Here is a 14,613-nt window from a genome sequence, read left to right as displayed (position 1 = left end):
CAGGGCGGTCTGGAGAACAGTGGCAGACATGCAGAAGACAGCCTGGACCGTCTGCTTTTTGTCTTTATCTTTCAAAAGGATTTTGCTTTTGTTCTTCAATTCTTTTTTCTCTTACTGTCTTAAAAGTCAAAGAATGACTCCCCCTTGCACCTGACCCTCCTTCAGTCTGACAGCAGCGCTTTTTTCTCTACTTCTTTTTTTCTTGGATGCTCGTCTCTGGATTTTTGGATCTTCTGTCCTTCAGCCGTGGAAACAGGTTCTCAGTACTCTTGGTGGTATGTGGTATTGCCGGTTTTTCATACTTTGACTCCGTGTGCGTTTCTTTTGTAATTCTTCTTTTGTATTTTTCTTGGGGTTTTGTGACACCACACTGCTAATCCCACAGTGGATTTTGATGGGTGTCTTAGGGGATCTGTCCAGAGGTCCTCGAGCAGTGATTGGTTGGCTCTTCCTGGCTGGCCTGGGCCTTGCTTTTGAACTTTTTAAAACTCCTCTAATGCGAACGCTCTTTGCTTTTCAGCAAATGTCAGAAATGATTGTAAGTTGTGGCAAACTGTCTTTCTTTTCTTAAAAAAAAAGTCTGCATGTCTTAAGGGAGTTTTATTTCTTTAAGTAATATTTTCATAACTGATAATGACTAATTTTATTTTTTTTCCGCTTCGTGCAGCCTTTTTGTGCTCGCTGCCTATTTTTGGCCTTCTTCCGCAGAAGACTTTCTTGAAACCTCAGCCTGGTTTTTTTTGAGTGTGCCTATCTTTTGCGCCACTTTTGTTGCCAAAATGAAACAAAACAAAACCAAATATTAATCCTTTGTTTTATTTAAAAGCCATACTTCCTTGAAGCAGTCTCACCCATCTTCATTTTATTAGTCTAGGAGCTAAGAGTGCTAATTATGACTAGAAGTCTTGCTTGGGATAAAAATAAAAAAGAGATATCGTTTCTTTATGCTAGCATTGATGATGTAAAAAAAAAATAATCTCTGTATGTTTTTCTCATCGCATCATTTTCTGTCTGTGCAACTTAGCAAGAGATTGAATCGACGTTGAGTGGACCTTCGCTTTGCAGGGCTTTTCATATTGTTAAGAGGTTTAGCTCGCTGAACCCCAAAAACCTTCTCTGACCACTTCTTTGGTGGTGTATTTTATATCCATACAGGAGCCCTGCAGATCGAACAGAGCGAAGAATCCGACCAAGGAAAATATGAGTGTGTTGCTACCAACAGCGCGGGCACTCGCTACTCTGCCCCTGCCAATTTATATGTCAGAGGTAGGAATGACATAACCCTGGCATGGCTTCTCCATTCAGGCTCAGGGGGAGTTGAGATGCCCACAGGGTCTGTGTGATTATGAAAGTATTTCTTAAGAGGATTTGGTAATGATGTCTGTTGCTGAATCACTTTGTTCTATAGAAAATTAAAATTTGAAATCTGTTGTTTTTCAAATCATCATGAGGCTTGAGGTTTGTAGATATTTATTTGCATTTTTACTTCTGATTCTCTTTTTGACTGTACTGACTGACTGTGCTTGGTATTTGAAGTTTTCTTCATTCCTTTTACTCTTTCCATTGTTTCTTACCTGTTTCCTTACAAACCTTGAAATAAGTGCTCGGTGTGCTACTAATCAGCCCTAAGCATGAAGGTGTTTACATTTCCATGATGTCTGCTGTGAAGCCAGGGGCGTAAAGGCTCCAACTTAAGAAAACAGTTGCAACATGAAAATAGCACAGTTGCCTTCCTTTCTCTTATGCTGAGCTTCCTAATTAAAACACAGATTTATATATGTATATGCATTTATATGCCATAGGGTAATGTCTGTATTTTAGCGACTAGTATTAGCTATTCTTGAAGTAAGAATGAATTATAAAGATCCATTTGTATTTCTTTCATGAGTATTTAAATGACTGCACCTTGAGCTCAGCAATGGCTGTACTTTCCTTTCAGCTGGAAAGTATCCCCCTCTTCCCCAGAGTTGTCAGAGCTAGTCCCTGTTGGGTTTGGTTTTGCTTTGTCCTATTCGGGTTTACAAAGTTGAATCATTACAAGAAGAGTGGGAGGGGGAGGCAATGGTTGCAGCCTGTGAGGGCTGTAAGGGCTTTACTATAGAATGGGGTTTCTTAAGAAAATACCTAGCTTGATTTTGAAATTTTGTCAGAGATAATTTTGTGCCCCTGGGGATGCTTTTTTCCCTTTCTCTCTGTGGAGTCTCTAGCTGGGGTGGGGGCGGGAGTGGAGGTGCATTGAGAACCTTTTCTTCCCTAAATTCTTTGAGAACTCCAATCCTTTTTCTCACAATGGTGACCTCCTTTGCTGCATGAGGCATGTATTCCTTCCTCTATGGAAAATTTCAAAATGATGCTAGCTATTGTTCCTAATACTGCATTAGTCCATGAGGTATTGCTAACTTTTCCAGCTGGGGTAGGAAGATGAACTAGAGCAATTAACTATGTTCAAGTAGTGGTTGAAAGCCTTGATATGGCCTTTTTACTCTCTCTGTGTTTCCCTTGTTTTTCTCCTTTTCCTCATTTCATTGTGTTCTGCATCAAACCCCCCTACATCCCTCAGAGCTGCGAGAAGGTTGGTGTGTTTTTTACTTTTTACCCACCTTACAAAACTACTACTTAAATCGATAACAAAGAATACAAATGAAATGAATGTAGCTGCACTGTGGTCTTCTTTTGGTCATTGGTATAATATTGCAGAGAATGTTTTTGCCTTGGCTTCTGATGCTTGCTGATGGTGTCCAAATGCAATGCATGATGGGAGAGAATGTACCTGGGTGCATGGTAACACATAACTCTCTATGGTCCAGTGCATTGGTCAGTGTTCCTGCTTTCATTGCCTCCCCAATGCTTCCTATTTCTCACCCATCTTTTATTTCTGTCTTCTCAGGGTGCCTGCTGCCCCCAGATGATGTTTTCTAATTGTTCCCTGACCCTTCCACTTTTCTTGATATGTTTTTTGATGTCCCAGATCTGTTCTGGCCCCTGCTTGCTTCAGTAACCTTTGAGTTGACTGCAGGAGGCATGCTTAACACGTTCTTTCCTATGAATGTCTTAGACTCCTCACACACACCATTGCAGTGAGCCCTCTCCAGTCAGAGGATTTCTGGTCCTCAGTTTAGCCAGAGATCCCAGACAGAATCCCTTACCTTGTTCTTGTGGTTAAGAGGTTGAGTTCTGGTCCTTTCCTATGACTTCAGAAAAGCATTGTTTGCTATTTGCATTTGCAGTATATTCCTGAAAGTTGCTCTTTTGATTTAAAGTTCTCATAGTGTAAGGTTTTACCCCTAAAGTTCAAGGTAGAACTAATTCTCTCTCACCTTTGTTTTGTACCATCTTAAAGTACATGTATTTAAACATACCTGAACATGCAGATTATCTGAAGCAGGAACACTGAACTGTGTTTGCTTGGTGGTGGCTTTTTTTCTGTGTCATGTTGTTTTAATATGGTCATTCCTCTTAATGTCACATCCTGCTGTGTATATTGAATGTCCATCACTTTGAATATAGGCATAAAATTTCTTTTACTGGATTCTGTGGTCATTGATGCTATTTAACCTTATATACAAACTGAATGGAATCCTGAATGTGAACCTCCTCCCCTGAGTCTGCAGTCCTTTCCTGTAATAACCTCCCTATAACCTGTAATCTTCTAACTTTCAAGTCCCCATCTCAGTAACTACACTCTACCATCTGTCTTTGTGTTTGTTCTTATTTTCCCACTATTTCTATATTGTCCTTATCTAGGATTCCAGTCATTCTTTCATCATTCTATTGTGGGCCTTAAGAGTCCATTTTGCGCATGACTAGCATGACCCAATCCAGTATATTATCTATTGATATTATGTGTTTCTCCTTCTGTTATTGTCAGTTTCTACACACACACACACACACACACACACACACACACACACACGACAGACACAAACAGAGATGAGACACTGGCCTAATCACTAAAGCACATACATATACCACAAATACACAGACACACAAACAGAACATACATACATACACACACACAAAACAGACACACACAGAGACACTGGCATAGACACACAGACGCCTACCACATAGAGATACACACACACACACACACACACACACAGAATACACCATACCATACACAAGACATACCCACAGAACATACATAGAAACACAGATTCATATTTATTTCTATGTTTGTCCCATCATTACTTGAAGTTTTGAGGCTGTATCCTTCTGAATCTGAAAGCAAATAAATTGATGCTTCAGTGTCCTCAAGGTTATGTTTTCCAGGGTGAGATGTGACTGCCCCATACACACATTCATATCAGCTGCGAGTACACAGTACTGAAGTCAGTCTTGCTACTTGCACATGCTGATGACCTTCTGTCACCTATTTGTATATACATGCCTGCATAGAATCATTGTTATATGCATGTATGTATATAGTTTGGTATTTCTCTTTTGCATGGTGTTTGTGTACTGTTAATTGTAAGTAGATTTTCATTTTTGTGTGGGGCCTATGTAGGTATGAATCAACTGTTGTATGACTGTGTCTAAGATATCAATGATTAAACTAAATAAATGATTCTGTGTATACACACACCATACTTGTATGGTCTGTATTATCCACAGTTTATCTTTGTGTTATGATTTTGGGTAATTTACAATATGTTTCAATTGTTTAATCATGTCTGTCTGGTGCATGTCATGTGTTTTACAAGCTGCTTCACTCTTGCCTCGCATATGTTATCATGTGGCCTTGTGTTTCATTCCAGTTCGCCGTGTCCCACCAAGATTCTCTATCCCACCCACTAATCATGAAATCATGCCAGGTGGAAGTGTAAATATCACCTGTGTGGCAGTGGGGTCACCAATGCCTTATGTGAAGTGGATGTTGGGGGCAGAAGATCTGACACCAGAAGATGATATGCCAATAGGAAGAAATGTCCTAGAGCTGAATGATGTAAGACAGTCAGCAAATTACACGTGTGTTGCTATGTCGACACTGGGCGTCATTGAAGCAATAGCACAGATCACTGTCAAAGGTATGTTCAGCTCGTGCTCTGAAAATCGTACTTATGCTCATTCTAGATCCAGAATTTTAAAATGAATCAACTTATCTCTCAGTGCTTCAGTTGTATAAGGCCTAATCTTGTCTGCGGTGTTATATAAAATGTTCATGTCTTAGAGAGATTTTCCTCGCCTTTCCTTCCCCCTTTATACCTCTCTCCCTTCCTCCATTCCTTCTTTTGTTTTTGAGATATTAGATATTGAATCTAGATACTGAGTTTCTACCACTAAGCTACATCCTTAGCCCTTCTTTAATTTTCAGCTTGAGACAGTGCCTCATTAAACTGCAGGCTGTGGTTGAATTTACACTGTATCCCATAGAAGCCATCAATCAATGATCTCTTGCTTTAGCCTCCTGAGGAAGTGGGATTACAGATTTATGATTAGACTCCATGTTCAGATTATTTCCTAAGATATTAAAAGTCTAAATTGGGATAACAATTACAATATTTAGAAGGAAGTCTGATTTAGTCACTGAGCAGACAGAATCCAGAATGTTATGCAAGGTCTGCTCTTCTCCTAAGACGGTTGGCCTGCAGCCTTTATTCTGCTCCAAATTTTTGACAGGGGTCTTAAGAATATTAATAACTGTCATTAAATGCATAAAATCTCTGGAAAAGAAGAAATAAGAGAAAGTGCTGAAATCAGTATGACCTAATAATAGATGCTCTGTTTGATGGCCCTACCATTAAGAAGCAAAATGCAAGTGGATCTGTTCTTAGTTCTGTCCTGCACTTTGCATATATGAATACTCATGAAATATTCTCTTCTTCAATAAATATACTAAATATAACCAAAGTGGTACATTCTGTGAAAAATTTTTTCAGGAAAAGGGGAGTTGAATATATATGGATACCACTTTCTTATACTCAATACTTATGTAGTTATAAAACTTACAAATTGGATCACAATGAGGGTAATTGAGTTTCCTGCCAGAGTCCAGAATTAGTGCAAAATGAGCTCAATTCAGCATGCCATTTTGTAAGCATGAATTTAAAAAAATGCAGCACAATTGTTACAATTGATATCATATCTATAAGTGAGTATATATATTCAGTATATCATATGGCATACATATGACAAAAGTATACATTATTCATATAGCAGATATGTAATATAATGTCTTATGTATTCTTAAAGTATTAAGCATATTTGCCTTTGTTTCCAAATTATAGTTATACAGTGATACTGTAAAAAATATGATAACGCAATCATTTGGTGCCACCTCAGTAAACTCAACGTTATTTAAGAGTATTTTATTTACCTGAAAGTTCAGAGTGGTCCACTTTACAAAGTGAAAGTCCAGAATAGTTAAATAAATGTTTTCTATTACTAATTTTAGTAAATTCTCTTTGTTAAGTGTTGTAATTCTGAAGATATTAGTGATACGCAAATATCAAACCACCTTTTTTATTATAACTGTTTGAGCTTGAGATATTTGAGGTTTGCCAAAGACATTAAAGAATATGCAAGTGAGAGTAACCATAAGCTAATTAACATATTCATTTTATTAATCCTCAGTCTTCTTTCCATCCTATCCTTTCTTACCTCAAAGAGTGAAATATAAAGGTAAAAACATAAAAGGAAAAGAAAAAAAACAAAGGAGAAAATAGAAAAGAAGCCAGTGTTTGATGCTTCTAAGTTGCCCGCCCTCTCTGGGAGTTACTGTGAAGCTAGCCTTTTGCTTACAGGGAACTAGTCTGATTTTGAGCACTATCTTCTGGGTTGTTTTCCATTTTTTTCTTTTTCTTCATCTTTTTTTGGGGGGGCTTATCATTTAGGGTAAAACTTGCAGATGAGTCAACCAATAAAGATGGCTTGAACTCTTCAGATTTTCTTTTTGAATTGTGTTCTGTTAAAGGGAAAAGAGCAGATCTCAAAAGACATTTTTAAAGTAAGAGTGGCTGGAAGGTGCAGAGATGGGGGAGGGATTGGAAGGAGAAGAGGGAAGGAAAACTGTGGTCAGTATGTAATATATTAGAGAATAAATTAATAAAAAATAAATACAGGTTTTTGCTGACTAGCTATAATCTTGGATATGTCTAATGTAGAATACAAGAATGTTATCGACAAAATCCTTTAAAAGTGATTTGTGAATATGTCACTAATTTAACTAATTATGAAGAAATATGACTTAAAACTATTATTCTTTTAAAACTTGTGTATGTGTGTGTGCATGCGTGTGTGTGGGGGGGTATGTGTTGATGAGAAACAACACATGCCTCCTCAAATGCCAGGCAAAATACACTGTTATTATTCTTCTTTAAGAGCTTTTTGATAAATTATTTTCGATAGGTTACTTATAAGTATCCTAGTCAGGTTTTCTATTGCCTTATGAAACACCATAACTGAAAGGAACTTGGTAAAGTAAGGGTTTATTTCAGCTCATACTTAAACATCACAGTTCATCCCTGAAGGAAGTCAGGCCGAGAAAACCTGGAGAAATAATTGAAATAGAGGCCATGGGAATCCCTGCTTGCTGTTTGGTCCTCCTGCTTTCTTCTAGGTCCCAGGACCACTTAACCATGGGTGTAGTGACTCACAATGGCTGGGTCTTCCCATAGCAATTATTTATTAAGAAAATACTCCCTTAGACTTCCCCACAGGCCAGTCTTATAGAAGCAGTTTTTAAATTGTGGTTGTCTCTTCTCAGATAACTTTCAAATTTGTATCAAGTAGACAAAGATTGATCCAGAACTAAGATCCACTAACAAAGTCATAATGGCTTACAAACCGGAAAGTATTTGGGTACTAGTCCATTAATAGCAATTTAATTTCATATATTCCACATTTAATGTTTATTGGTACTTATTTACAAAATTAATTTATTAAATCAGGGAATAAGTGTCTAAGCATTTGAGTAAAAAATTACAACAATTGCAGTTACTGTTTTTGAGAGTCTCAGACATACTATATGTGTATTACTGGATTACCTCATTAATTATCACATGAAATACAGCTGATCAAGTATATAGAACAACACCAGTACTACAGCTTCTCTAATGTTCACATGAGGAAATGAAAGCCGAAAGAAACTAAGTGATTTATCCAGGATGACAGAGTAAATAAGTGGTAGATTTGTATACAACTTCCAAAATGTCATCAAGATCTGCTAGTAAGGTGGGATCTGGACCAGCTTTATGTATTTTACTGTTCTCTTGACTTACTAGGACAGCAGATTTCAACCTGTGGGTAATGACCCCTCACATATCAAATATTTACATTATGATCATAACAATAGAGAAATTATAGTTATGAAATAGCAACAGAATAATTTTATGATTGGAGGAACCATGACTTAAAGAACAATATTAAAGGATTGTAGCATTAAGAAGATTGAGAACAGCTGTCTTAAGACATGATACTTTGCTTCATCTGGTTAAATCTTCAATGGGTATATAATCTGATCAGACTAACTATACTATATAGTGATTGATGTTATACTTAGAAAAGATAGTCATTGTCTTTTTTTTTTTTTTGACCCAAAGCCTTACCCAAGCCTCCAGGAACTCCTGTGGTGACTGAGAGCACAGCCACAAGCATCACACTAACATGGGACTCTGGGAATCCTGAGCCTGTCTCTTACTACATCATTCAGCATAAGCCTAAAAATTCTGAAGAACCGTATAAAGAAATTGATGGCATAGCAACCACACGCTATAGCGTTGCCGGATTAAGTCCCTACTCGGATTATGAATTTAGAGTTGTCGCTGTCAATAACATTGGGAGAGGCCCAGCAAGTGAGCCTGTGTTAACTCAGACCTCAGAACAAGCACCATCCAGTGCCCCGCGGGATGTTCAGGCACGCATGTTGAGCTCTACCACCATTCTGGTACAGTGGAAGGAACCTGAGGAGCCAAATGGACAGATCCAGGGATATAGAGTTTATTATACAATGGACCCCACTCAGCATGTCAACAACTGGATGAAACACAATGTAGCTGATAGCCAAATCACTACTATTGGCAATTTGGTACCCCAAAAAACATACTCTGTCAAAGTCCTGGCTTTTACCTCAATTGGAGATGGTCCTCTTTCTAGTGATATACAAGTCATCACTCAGACAGGAGGTAAGTCTGATTCAAGATGGGAAATTGGGTCGGTGGCTTGGAAGGAAAGAGCAATGGTAATAGGACTGTAAGACATTGAGATTTACGCCTATACATTTTATTTTTAAGATTGCCTTAATCTATGAAAATTTAGGCAGCATACCACCTTTTGCTAAGAATCTATATAACAGCCACATTATTGCATACAATATCTATGTGTATAAGCATAACATTGTTAATCCTAATTATGCATTAATACATTTTCCATGGTTTCATTGATGCAGCGCACTCATGACTTATTTTCCTAGCTGGTGTGGTCTTTTAAGTCCTGTGACCTAGTGTGTTTATTTCCTGTCTTTGTGACCCTAAGTCTCAAACATATTTACAGCAGTTTGCTTTATTTTATTTTACTGCTGTTATTTAGTTCTTTTGAGCTGGTTCACGGATTACTTTCCTTGCTATAGTGTATGAAAATAACTGTGTGTATCTTTCACAACAGTTATAGCAAATCTATATTTCTTCATTTGGTGTTTGCTGTTCTTCAGTATTGATTTGTTCAGTGTATTAATACGCAAGGAAATGCTGCAGATTAACTTAAGGTTCTCATTGGAAAATACTAGAGGTCTATGACTATTGTGCTACTTTATCCTGACACTTTCCTTAAAAGTGTCAATATAACTGCCCAAAGTTACTTCAGACGGTGTACCCGGAAGGGAAGCTGGGGATGTATGGGAAGGCGGCAAAAAGAGATGAAAACCAAGACAACATTGCTGTTCAGGATCTCAAAGTTTAATGGCAAATGTATAGGTAGAGGAAAACCCTACACCCCAAAGGCTGGAAACTTCTCTGCAGAACCGGTTCAGTTGCTCTGCAGGTGGCTAGTGTTTCTCAGGAAGCTGCAGGTCCTTGAAGAACAATGGGTTTCACCTTGGTCTGAGCACTCCACCCTAGGTGGAGGGGATTATGGCTGACACAGGAGTTCCTGCTCAAAGGCTGGGAGAGGAAATTCACTTTGGTCAAAGTCAAGTTCCTGCGAGGGGACATGGCACCTCAAAAAGACTTTCTACATGTCAATTGCTAAAGATTTTTTTAAAATTTTATCCAGTAGTTCCATAACTATAAAACTATGATGAGAATGTATGGGGTTTCTATTTCCCTTTAAGCTTTTCTCATGTTTTGACCATAATGTTGGAATGACATAATCATAATCTAATTCTTAAGGTACAGCTAAGCTTGGTGAATTTGTATGAGTTTCTTTTCTGTCAGCCTTTTGATATTGTGACAAAATACCAAAGTTAGCATAAAGGAAGAAATAGTTCATTTGAGCACACAACTTCTGAAATTCTAGCCTGTTGTCAGCTGGCTCTGGGTCCTTAGCATGATCACAACAAACAGAAAGGAATAAAGTCAGACTGGCAGGCACAAGAGGATCATTCCATGATCATCCCCTCCTAAACAGTCAACTAATGACAATTGAGCAAGCTTTTATCTTTGTTCCTGTGGGAGTGGGTTTCTAAGTGGTGCATACCTTAACCCCGGCACTTGGGGGGTAGTGGCCAGTAGAACTCTGAGGTAAATGCCAGCCTGGTCTACATATGGTGTCCTACGAAAGCAAGGTTATACAGATAGCCCCTATGTTGAAAAAACAAAAATCAAAACAACATCAACAACAAACAACCAAAAAAATTAACTTACATGCTTTCTTTGTTTCTCTAAATTTCATATATATATATATATATATATATATATATATATATATATATATATATGAATATATATGATATATACAAATGCACGCGTTCACACACACACACACACATATATATATAATGAGTATTAATTCTTACGATCTAAGTAGAGGGTATGACTTTGGCAGCAACTAAAGTGAGGGTCAAAAACAAAAAACAAAAAACAAAAAAACAAATCAGGTTACTAAGGGAAATCAAAGGACCCTGATGACTTCTAGTTACCATCATCTTTAACATGAGAAATTTTCTAATGTGATAGTTTTAGTGTTTTTGTATCTACTTGTTATTTAGTAGGTACATAAGCCTAGAGAATATATAAATTTATTTATATTATTTAAAATTACACAAATTTTAGAAATTAAAATTAATTTCAGTTCTGAACTATTTCAAGTTGTTCTTAAAAACATTATTATATCCAATCATTCAGTTTATCTAAATTTTATGACCACAAATTTAAGCCTAACAAGCAAGAATACTTTAAATTATTTTTAGGAGACAAAGGCTTTAACTACCCAAGAAACAAGTTTCTCCTAAAACCAAATTCTGTCAAAATATGCAGATCCCTGAGACTCACGAATATCTTTATATTCAGAATATTGAATTAAAGAAACTTATCCTATCCCAACTTAGTGAAAAATGTAAAAGTGGTATTTAAACAATGTATTTTTTGTTTTGTCATTACTAAAGGACATGAGCATAATTCCATGGATGTTGTAGTGTGAGAGGACATTTGAATTATTTTAATCCAATAAATTTGCTTTTGGAAGTTCTTGTTTAATTCAGTAGCAAAATTTAGAAAATACACTCAAATGCATGAGGCTGTATTATATAGCTCTCAGTTGCTCTCCACCTCTTTTTGACTAAAGGATTTTTTTACATGAAGACATTTCCAGCAACTGTCTGTAGTTGTAGCTTGAAAACTCATGGAGATGTAAAAAGGTCAAGTAGCAATGCCTGTCAAGGTCAGTAGTCTAATACACCTCTGTAAGTAGCACAGTGATTGGTTGTGTCCTCTAATCTTCATTAACAATGCTTCAGATGTTAGTGGCAACTGTCAAATGCCACTTATCAGTTCTGGTGAAGTAAAGTCAATGCTGAGCCTTCTCATTTCCTTCCTGATAATTCCTAGAATCATGGATACCCAATGGCATCAAATATTCCTTTTGGGTGGTTATATAAAATCTAAGGAAAATATAATTTTCGCTATGGTTTTTGTTTTAGTAAAGCTACAAAACCATACCATTCAAAATAATTTAAATATGTTATAATTACATTGAAACCAAAACATATACTTTCACATCTGTATCTGACGAGTGCTCATTTTATTTTATTGCCTTCAGTCCCCAAATTGAAGCCAGATACAAAAATGAATAGATAAGCAAAAAAAAGTCTAGAACAAAGTGATTTTAATAGATAAGTCATCATTTTGCATTTTATATAAGATAACTAACATTCTGATGGATAGAAATAGGATATTTATATAGTGTATTCCTAGTGGTAGAGAAAATCAAAGCATGATCCTATTCTATGATCAATCAAAAGCGTGGATGTTGGCAAGGCAAACATTTAACCAGTTACACAAATCCTTCTATTTCACCTAAAACATCAAGGAAGAAAACAATATACTCCAGTGTTTGCTGGAATTGGTTATGGTAATCATATAGGATGACTATATTTGGGCGAAGAAACACAGAACTGATAAAGAAGTCTTAGGAACTACATTTTTTTAAGGCATTAAAATAAATGTTGCTTTAAATTCATGCTTTCTGGCGTGGTAAACCTTAAATTTTGAGTTGAGTCATTTCTGAGCTTTCTTTGGGAAGAATGTCTTATCTAATTTAGAATAATCTTTGGATAAGTCTGCAGACTCTAAGAGTATTTGATCTAGATTGGCCTTAACTTCACAGTGCCTCTGAGGACCATTCTGAACTCCTAATGCCTCATCTCCTAAATACTGGGATTAGAGATGTACACCACCTTGCCATCTTACCTTTAGAGTCTTAAGGATAATACCACAAACTTTTAAAATTAGAAAATTGTCATAAATGACAACATTGAGAAATATTCTTCTATGGGTTTCTAGAATGTTACAAAACATTTCATTACTTTCTGACTCCAGGCCAATATAAGCAATCTAGAAAAATGCCTATGTTCTAATGCTCAAAAAGCTAAGTCTAATGTAAAGTTTTCTGTGAATAATTTTAACAATGAAGAAAGGAGCAATGGATATAAATACAACCATTATAAAATTTAACTTTTTGTACTTAAACATTTACTGACAGTTGACACTGTGTTGTGTCACTCACAGATCAGAAACTTTTGCTTTGAATTGTGTTAGGGTTTACTAACAGATTTACTATCATATTCTGATTCTTGCTTTCATTGTCATTAGCTAATGTGTTTGATATATATGCTTTTAAATATGGGCCTCCTTAAACTTCTGGTTACCTTAGCAAAAACAAGGCTTCTGTTGGTTTTAGCTATGTTCATACTTAGATACAGTGGGATGAAATTATAAATTAGCAGTCTCATATTGACTCTTCAGAGACAATAAATTTTACATAAACAATGATCTCTTCTAGTGTATTAGCAATTCAGATGACATGAAGATTTTTTCATATTCCTTAGTTCTTCATTTATTTATATTACAATATAATAATTACAGTAGTAAGCAAGTACTTGATATTCATCAGAGCATTTTTATTCTGTTTTTAGAGTAATAATTCTTATTACTTCTTTGTGGATATTAAATTGTCAAGTAAAATACAACTAGCCAATATAAGAATTATTTAAATATAGTTTTATTTCTTTATATTTCATCTGCTATTTATTTACGTGTGCACACTGTGTAATTTTAATGTGTGTGTGTGTGTGTGTGTGTGTGTGTGCAGGGAATTACTGTGAAGTGTGCACACATATGTGTGCAGGAGTGAATGCCAGTGCATTCATGCAGAGTTCAGTAGATGATATCAGGTTTCAAGATCTTTTACTCTACCTTATCGTCCTGAGAAGAGGTCTCTTTTTTTTTTTTATTCGATATAATTTATTTACATTTCAAATGATTTCCCTTTTCTAGCCCCCCACTCCCCGAAAGTCCCGTAAGCCCCCTTCTCTTCCCCTGTCCTCCCACCCACCCCTTCCCACTTCCCTGTTCTGGTTTTGCCGAATACTGTTTCACTGAGTCTTTACAGAACCAGGAGCCACTCCTCCTTTCTTCTTGTACCTCATTTGATGTGTGGATTATGTTTGGGTATTCCAGTTTTCTAGGTTAATATCCACTTATTAGTGAGTGCATACCATGATTCACCTTTTGAGTCTGGGTTACCTCACTTAGTATGATATTCTCTAGCTCCATCCATTTGCCTAAGAATTTCATGAATTCATTGTTTCTAATGGCTGAATAGTACTCCATTGTGTAGATATACCACATTTTTTTGCATCCACTCTTCTGTTGAGGGATACCTGGGTTCTTTCCAGCATCTGGCAATTATAAATAGGGCTGCTATGAACATAGTAGAACATGTATCCTTATTACATGGTGGGGAGTCTTCTGGGTATATGCCCAGGAGTGGTATAGCAGGATCTTCTGGAAGTGAGGTGCCCAGTTTTCGGAGGAACCGCCAGACTGATGTCCAGAGTGGTTGTACCAATTTGCAACCCCACCAGCAGTGGAGGAGTGTTCCTCTTTCTCCACATCCTCGCCAACACCTGCTGTTAAAAACTGCATGGTATTGGTACAATATCAGGCAAGCGGATCAATGGAA

The 14,613-nt window shown here is 36.8% G+C and overlaps 1 protein-coding gene across 1 annotated transcript in view; it reads left to right on the top strand.

Moving 5' to 3' along the window:
* Positions 1-14,613, top strand: part of Ptprd (protein tyrosine phosphatase receptor type D) — a 511,224-nt gene that overhangs the window by 313,632 nt on the left and 182,979 nt on the right. Inside the window, exons 6-8 of the mRNA XM_052176673.1 lie at positions 1,156-1,266; positions 4,758-5,027; positions 8,541-9,122. Coding sequence (XP_052032633.1) covers positions 1,156-1,266; positions 4,758-5,027; positions 8,541-9,122 — 963 coding nt within the window. The remainder of the gene's footprint in view (positions 1-1,155; positions 1,267-4,757; positions 5,028-8,540; positions 9,123-14,613) is intronic.

Source organism: Apodemus sylvaticus, chromosome 3 (assembly GCF_947179515.1).
Source record: "Apodemus sylvaticus chromosome 3, mApoSyl1.1, whole genome shotgun sequence".
NCBI lineage: Eukaryota > Metazoa > Chordata > Mammalia > Rodentia > Muridae > Apodemus > Apodemus sylvaticus.
This window is presented reverse-complemented; position numbering and strand designations above follow the sequence as displayed.